This window comes from Anoplopoma fimbria, chromosome 7, assembly GCF_027596085.1.
Source record: "Anoplopoma fimbria isolate UVic2021 breed Golden Eagle Sablefish chromosome 7, Afim_UVic_2022, whole genome shotgun sequence".
Classification (NCBI taxonomy): domain Eukaryota; kingdom Metazoa; phylum Chordata; class Actinopteri; order Perciformes; family Anoplopomatidae; genus Anoplopoma; species Anoplopoma fimbria.
The window spans coordinates 15,323,668-15,330,818 of record NC_072455.1 but is presented as its reverse complement, the minus strand read 5'-3'; the positions used below and the strand labels follow the sequence as shown (position 1 = coordinate 15,330,818).

General features: G+C 39.6%; 1 protein-coding gene and 1 long non-coding RNA gene across 4 annotated transcripts in view; both read right to left on the bottom strand.

Moving 5' to 3' along the window:
* The window catches only part of LOC129093891 (uncharacterized), a 14,572-nt gene extending 14,448 nt beyond the window's left edge, over positions 1–124 (bottom strand). The window contains exon 1 of one of the 3 annotated variants that reach the window (XR_008531311.1): positions 93–124. This is a non-coding gene — a long non-coding RNA (uncharacterized LOC129093891). The remainder of the gene's footprint in view (positions 1–92) is intronic. The other 2 variants (XR_008531310.1, XR_008531313.1) reach the window with 2 other exon arrangements.
* An 891-nt stretch (positions 125–1,015) lies between these two features.
* Positions 1,016–5,963, bottom strand: sb:cb1058 (uncharacterized protein LOC394209 homolog). The gene is made up of 3 exons (XM_054601526.1): positions 5,866–5,963; positions 3,897–4,651; positions 1,016–2,425 (listed from the first exon to the last, which is right to left on the bottom strand). Exons 2-3 carry the CDS (start codon positions 4,605–4,607, stop codon positions 2,270–2,272), a joined length of 867 nt encoding a protein of 288 aa, XP_054457501.1. The 5' UTR covers positions 4,608–4,651; positions 5,866–5,963; the 3' UTR covers positions 1,016–2,269.
* Between the last annotated feature and the right edge of the window lie 1,188 nt (positions 5,964–7,151).

Below are 7,151 nucleotides of genomic sequence, written 5' to 3'. Positions count from 1 at the left end.
TGCATTGTTAAAGCAGAAACTCTCCAATGTCTTCTATTATAATGCACAAGTTTAAAATGAATGAAGGCTGAATCTCTATGTAGAAGTCTTACCTCGAGAAGAAGAGAGAAGGAAGTGGACGGACGAACGGGGCCGTCTGGCTTTTATGTCCCGCCTGAAGGACTCCTCCCACCGGGGAAACTTTACCCGGGAAAACTGTCCCGCCCTTTTCACGAGTTTAGCTTTGGAACAAAATATAAAATGTGATAAATACAACTGTTTGATCTTTGTTAAACGGACGGGCGACGTCTTTAGATAGAGGACGTGCAGCTGACGTCCAAAAGAAAACGTTCAGAGTTTGTTTTACTTCATTTCCGTTAAAAAATAAATTATATTGTTTGAACCCACACGGTGGCAGCAGAGTAATACAGTGTAAATAAGTATTAAGATAAGAGGGACTTTTTTAATTAAAATAATATTATCAAGAATAAGAGTTCTTTCTTTCAGTTCAACACAAGTTTCTGTGGTGCAAAAATGATCAGGTTTAATCACTTGTCATTAAGTAGTTTCTTCTCTGTATTCTTTAAAAAAAAAATGTATTGCCAAAGATGACCAAAAATATACATTTATCTTTATAAGCAAAACATAAATATCTTCACATTCAGCTTAGATCCCTTTATTACTACCTTGTACTGTATGTAAGAGTCAAGATTCATATATAATATTATCATGTGCCATATGCACTTAAAACACCAGCAGCGTTTTATGTGTAGTTTTAAGATCATATTAAGATACTATATCAAAGTTTAGCAATATAAAGCTTAATCATCATCATGACCTGAGCATTTTCATTGGTCCCTTTTTAAGCTGCGTGGTAGTATATATATCATATATATATGATGATGTGATGCTGTGTTTTCCATCTTATTCATTCGGACTCATCCATATAACAATGACTCTGACATCAGCTAATTCAAATCCAGACTGATCCATCCATACTGCATATATCGTGAAACATGAAAATACAACCAGTACAATAAATTAAGTCTTTATTTATTCAGAAAAAAAGTGCTTCTTGTTATGTTTCATGGCTTCCGAAGCTTTGATTAGGATACAAAAGGATTTTAATAAAAATTAACACATTTTTAGACAATCAGTATATACAACAACAAGTTTTCCCACCTATTCAGTCTATTTTGCAAGAGGTAATATAAAAATCTGATATAAAGTGGATAACAATAAATTATGGCAGGACTATTGTAAAGGGTAAATTAGTAACATTGAAAAATCGCCTGAATCACTTATATGATTTCTTCTTGCCACCAGTTGCATGTTGAATACATGTACTGAAGTTAGTTCTTTAACTCTATTTTGACCTTTTAAGGGCCAATTAGTGATGTTTTAGGCCACTAAAACTTCTATAACAAACATGATGAGCAGCTGCAACGGTAACAACCAAAACACAGGCTGATTTATAACCAGGCTATAAAAAAATATCTCTTTATCTCTCTCTCATTTGCACACACGCACATACACTCACCTGGCTTGTCCCTTCAGGTTAAATAACCTTCACCAGAACACACAGTGAGGAAGTCAAACACTGACAAGCTGTACTCTTTTGTATTTCTATGCACACACAGATTTCTAACCCCTTGTTTAAATCTCTGAACATTGGTAAAAAATGCAATTTCTCCAAAAAATATTAACATAAATAATGTGTGCTTTAATCACTATAACAATGTCTAAATACTGATTAGCTGTCCTCCTGATTCAACTGATTACTGATTAGCTGTCAGGCAGCAATAAATGGCACTTATTAACATACAGAAATGTCCACTAATCAGTCATTGCTCATGCTGTTGAAAACTTCCATTCCTTTTGGTTGCACATCAACACTTTTGTAGTTTCACAGTTCTCAACAAAAGCTCTTGATAGTGGAACAAATTTAAGTAGCTTAGATGTTAAGACCTAATCTGAAAGTGGCCACATAGTAGAGGGAAACCAGAAGCAGCTGAACTCAGTCACATAAAGGGCTTTTCCATTCAAGCCCATAGACTTCACTGTAAAAGCAACAGTAAAACTGAATCCCTGCAGTCAGTGTGCAAACTAATGTGCACCATGGTGAGACAAGGCAGTAAAGTTCATGATGAGTAATTAAGACTCAGTAACTTACATAATGAGAAATGTCATTCAGGCAGGACAGTCCATCACAACACGATGCATAATCACAATTCGAACAAACTAAATATTAGAAAGGGGTTAGTTTTATTGTCCATGTAGCTCGCCAGTTCTACTGAAACTCAGCTAACACAGGGTTGTGTTGCTGTTTCTTCTTCAACGATGGTGAGGAAGATGGCGGTGAGGATGATGTCACAGGTGTGAGCGTGACACTGTAGAGGTTGGTGATGAAGGCCTCCCAGCCGCGACGGAAGGCTCGGTCCAAGGCCTGACAGGAACAAGAGGGTAAAGGTTAGCAATCCATGTACATGATCAGAAAAAGGCAATATGGTTGACCTGCAAATGACTGCGACATTATGATCGTGTTTATCTTTATACCACTATCATAGTTTAGTGTTAGAATTAGCGTGGTTATCTGTTATCATTTTGATCGTTTCTCTTTCTCTGTAGCATTTTATAGGTCTGGATTTTCCACATCAATTCCCTTAATTTTTTCGGAAGTTTCCCTTTAAGAACATTTCAGGTCAGTAGTAATTATAGGGGTAAATACAGTATTAGTTCGGAGACTTTTATTTTGTGAAGTTTGTTTTGTGTGGAATTTTTGAACAGTTGTGGATTTCCTTGAACAAACATTACTATTTATTCATTATTGAGGCTAACTTTATTCTCCACACATGTTCAATTGTTTGTCACATCTGGCATGTTCAGCTGACCTGCTGTGTTCTGACTAAAAGGCTCTTCAGTTTACAGAAGCAGTTCATTGAAACGAGGTGTAGAAATGTACTTTCTCCCTTGTATCTGTGGACGATGCAAAATCCAGAGAATTTCCATAAAAATTAAAGAATGTATGGGGACCTGAAGATATAAAATGAACCACTGTATCATAAGCTAAAAGCTAATAATAGAAGGAAAAAAAACTCAGATTTATCTTGGTTGGGAACCATTGCTCTAAGCCTAATGGAGTAACTAAAGTGATTTTATGCCATTCAAGACTCTTCAAACATTGAGCAGCAAAAGGAATTCTCATTTTCATTTTCGCTCTTATACATAAAGCTAATACTGTTTAGACACAGACCCAGAGGTCAGCTTGTGAGGCCTGAAGGTGGAACAGATTGGTTAGCAGCAGTGGAATGTTTTTTATGGTGTGGGTCTAGTAGGCGGGTAAACAGTGCTATACTTCGTTCCAGTGATCAAAGGACACGATATGGGAGGCAGAGGAATGTCACCTCTGTGTATATATTTCTAAGGAACCAAAAAATTGTCCGGAACATGAGAATCGGTTGAGGGGACACGAACATGTACCAGGTAGTTTGTACACCTAAAAGCCTGTCAGCGAAACCTCTGTTCCACCATCGTTTGTTTTAGTCATGTCATTAAGTGTGACGTAAAGGAAAAACCCTAGCAGAGGAAGTGACCTAATGAGTTAGTGACATGCACCAGTGGCTGCTGTACCTTGACCCTGCTGGCAGTCTATTATTAGGTGATAGTTTCCATGGTGATTAATAGCCCAGTGTGCAGTATGTGGATGCTGAGGGAGAACTTTACCCCTCTGTTCCTAACACTGAGGACCCGGTTATGTAATGTTGGTGGCTTAAAGTTTAACTCTGTGATGTGAGGCTTAAGATGGAATTTGTGTTATTATGAGAAACAGAAAGCAGAATATAATAAGTTATTTTGCAATATGCTGATAACAACTTGACAGAAACAACATAAAGCTCTCACTGTCGATTTTCTCTCACCTTGCGGTAATTCTTCCCCGTTTTCCTCTTCACCATCTTCATTCCTTCCTCTTGCTCCTTCTTCATCCTCCTCTCCTCCTCTCCTTCCTGTTCTCTCCCCCTCTTCTTGTCCCTGATCAGGACCTGGTCGTCCGCATCGTCCCGAATCGGGAAATGAACAAGCGTGGGCTTCTTCCCACTTCCTGCCTTCTCCTTCCCCTCCTCCATCTTCTTCACTTTCTCCGTCTCCACTTGGATTATCACCCTGGTGTCCTCCAGGGCGTGTGGGTCAACTGGACTCTCTGGACCCAGGCTGGGCTTATCATCCCGGGCCGCGTCCTCCTCTCCTCTCCCCGCCTTCTGCTTCCTCCTGGAGCTTCTTCTCCACCTGCTGCTGCGGCGGCTGGGTTTCCTCTGGAGGAGAGTCTCCCCGTCGTCTTCCATCATCCCTTCATCGAGGTCAAACGCCTCGACTTCCTCCCTCTCATCCGCCCCTGAAAGGTGCACCACGCTTGGGCTCGGGCTCGGGCTGCTTGCGACTCCTCCGTCTCTGTTGCTGTCATCCATCCCGTTACACATCTCCTCTACTTCTTTTCCCCTCACCTCTTCTCCTCCTCCAGCGGCCTCAGGCTCATCAAGGCGACCGTAGAAGCCACTGGATTTGTCCAGGAACTTTGGGGCCCTGATGGAGCTCCGCACAGAATTTTTCTTGGAGTTCTTGCCAATTGTCATCTTCTCTTGTTTTTCTTTCACTCTTTTATTATCGTGCTTCACAGCTGAAAGACAGGGGGGCAAGAGAGATCAGAGATTAATATCGTTACATAACCCTCACCCTCACTCATGAAATGAGACCATAGGTGGCAGATAATGTCATTGACATGGGTTTGTGTGACCGTCTGCATGTATTATCTGTGTGAAATGCTGCTGTGAATGGTATGCACTGAAGTACATAAAGTATCTGCCTTGCAATCTATCACAAGATGTTTATGAAAAAAAATAACAGACAATAACCTTTGGAGTTTTGCACCAATAGTTCTGTTTTTTGACTGTGTGTGTGTGTGTGTGTGTGTGTGTGTGTGTGTGTGTGTGTGTGTGTGTGTGTGTGTGTGTGTGTGTGTGTGTGTGTGTGTGTTTGTGTGTGTGTACCAGTGTTATCATGGTCGTGATGATAACTGGTTGTCAGAGCTATAGACACAATGTTCTCACAACCGAATACAAACACTCACGTGCAAACATAGGCTCAGACTTTGACACTACTTAAACCAGTTGGACGCTGTACAGCAGCCAACAAATCAATGACTTCATATTGACTATCTCTCGTTCACAGTACAGATCAAAGGATCAAATGATTACAGTGATTACAATCAAATCATTAATTATAGTTTACATTATTATAGAAAAAGAAATATGGCATCTATTATAAAGAAAGGCACTGGACTGTTCACACTAGGAGGATTAATTTGGCCTGTTTGGAAACGCTTTTACTGGCTTTCTTGCCCAGAGTTAGATCAGAACATCAATATTACTCTAATGTCAGAGAGCAGTATTTATCTGGTCATCTATATCTGAGCAGGGAGAGAAAAATACTACATTCTGTCCAATGACTTTTGTGAGAACTGTGGGCTAAGCGGGTACAGATATGTCAGGTGTAGGTAATAATTCACACAACCTGTACAATCGGCCAGTGGCCCATATTACAAAGTTAAAAGAGGAAACCAATAAAGGACATCTAAAATTTAATAACACAATTTTGAGAATGTAAACAAATCGTTAATGTGATTGATAGAGAAGCAAGCACGAGAAAATCAGACAAACAGGACTGAAAGAATGAATTTAACATCCTGTCATTTATTGTTACAGGAAACAAGAAAGCTGTGACTTGTTTTCTTACATAAAGTAACTTCATGGTATTTGATCTTAAAAGAATGTCATAGAGTAGCAATAAGCAAAAGGCAGACACTTTTAGATAAGACAGAGTTGAAAGTCTTACCTGATTTCTTGCTGTTGTCTCTTCAGTCCCCTTGTCTCTATGTGTGTGTGTGTGTACCTCCTGCCTGTGTGGCTGTGTGAATGACTGAGAGCTGGCAGCTCAGGATACTCCCCTAACACACAGCGTCACACTCCCACCCTGCCCCAACCTGCACTTCTGTCGTCAGCAAAGCAAATACACACATGCAAAAAAAGCACACACACACACACACACACACACACAGCAAAGCAAATACACACATGCAAAAACACACACACACACACACACACACACACACACACACATGCAGCAGAGCACTCTCACAGACTTTTTGTCTCTCTCGCTCTCTCTCTTTCTACTGAACCAGGCGTACCTCTGTTTTACATCCTTAAACACACAATGACTTAGAGATAAACTTCTGATCAAAAGTCGGAACTTACGGGCCTATACACATATAGGCGCACACCCATACACACACACACACATACACACACATACATACAGGCCTAACGAAATGTTTCAGCCCACAAAACATCCTACCACCACAAGCAAAAATCCTCCTCTGATATCAGTGGATATCAATCATTAACCATGAAGGTCCTCAGCTGTCACAGATAAACCTGCAGAGCACACAGATGTGGGTTTCAGTTCAACTTTAACCTCAAAGGCTGAGCGTTCAACAACCTTCAACATACCATCTAACTTCTACCCTCCAAAACACACAGGAATAATGGCAATTCATAAACATGTTTCAAACAATGTGAAGATATAACTGAATCAGAAGTCCTTACATGTGGAAGTTTCCCCCTGTAGCTGTACGAAATAAATTCATTCAGTTGTCTTTAATCAATGTCAAACCCCCTTAAGTGAGTTATTATTGGGGGAGGAGAACGTCTGCTTATGTTCTAGTACTGTATAATTACATTTTCATTGTAAAAATCTGCCAAAAAAAAATTCTTGTTACTGCTACGTACGTTTATTTACTGAAAAATCTGCTCGGTCAAATTAGCTAATATATCAATCGATATTGACTTACTGCAAATATCTCCTAAATACCTGCAAAACTAACGAATTCCATCAGCCTCAGTTGTAGAATATGTATTTAGTGCCTATTATCAATTGCTAATTGAAAAATGTTGATGTAATTCGTTTATATTAAAACACAGACACCAGCACATATGTTGTTTGTAACTCTCAAATATTAATATCAGCCTTAAAAAACAAAAACATGGGCCAGCCTTTAGCCAACATATCCAAATATCTGAAAATGTAAGCTCATTCATATATTGGCCCGGTTTGAAATAAAA

What these genes read in the sequence shown, in the direction of transcription:
- sb:cb1058 (XM_054601526.1), bottom strand. Translation starts at nt 4,607, where the DNA reads ATGACAATTGGCAAGAACTCCAAGAAAAATTCTGTGCGGAGCTCCATC. An exon ending in CGGGGAAGAATTACCGCAAG is followed by an intron (nt 2,426 to 3,896) that starts GTGAGAGAAAAT and finishes TGTTCCTGTCAG; the next exon opens with GCCTTGGACCGAGCCTTCCG.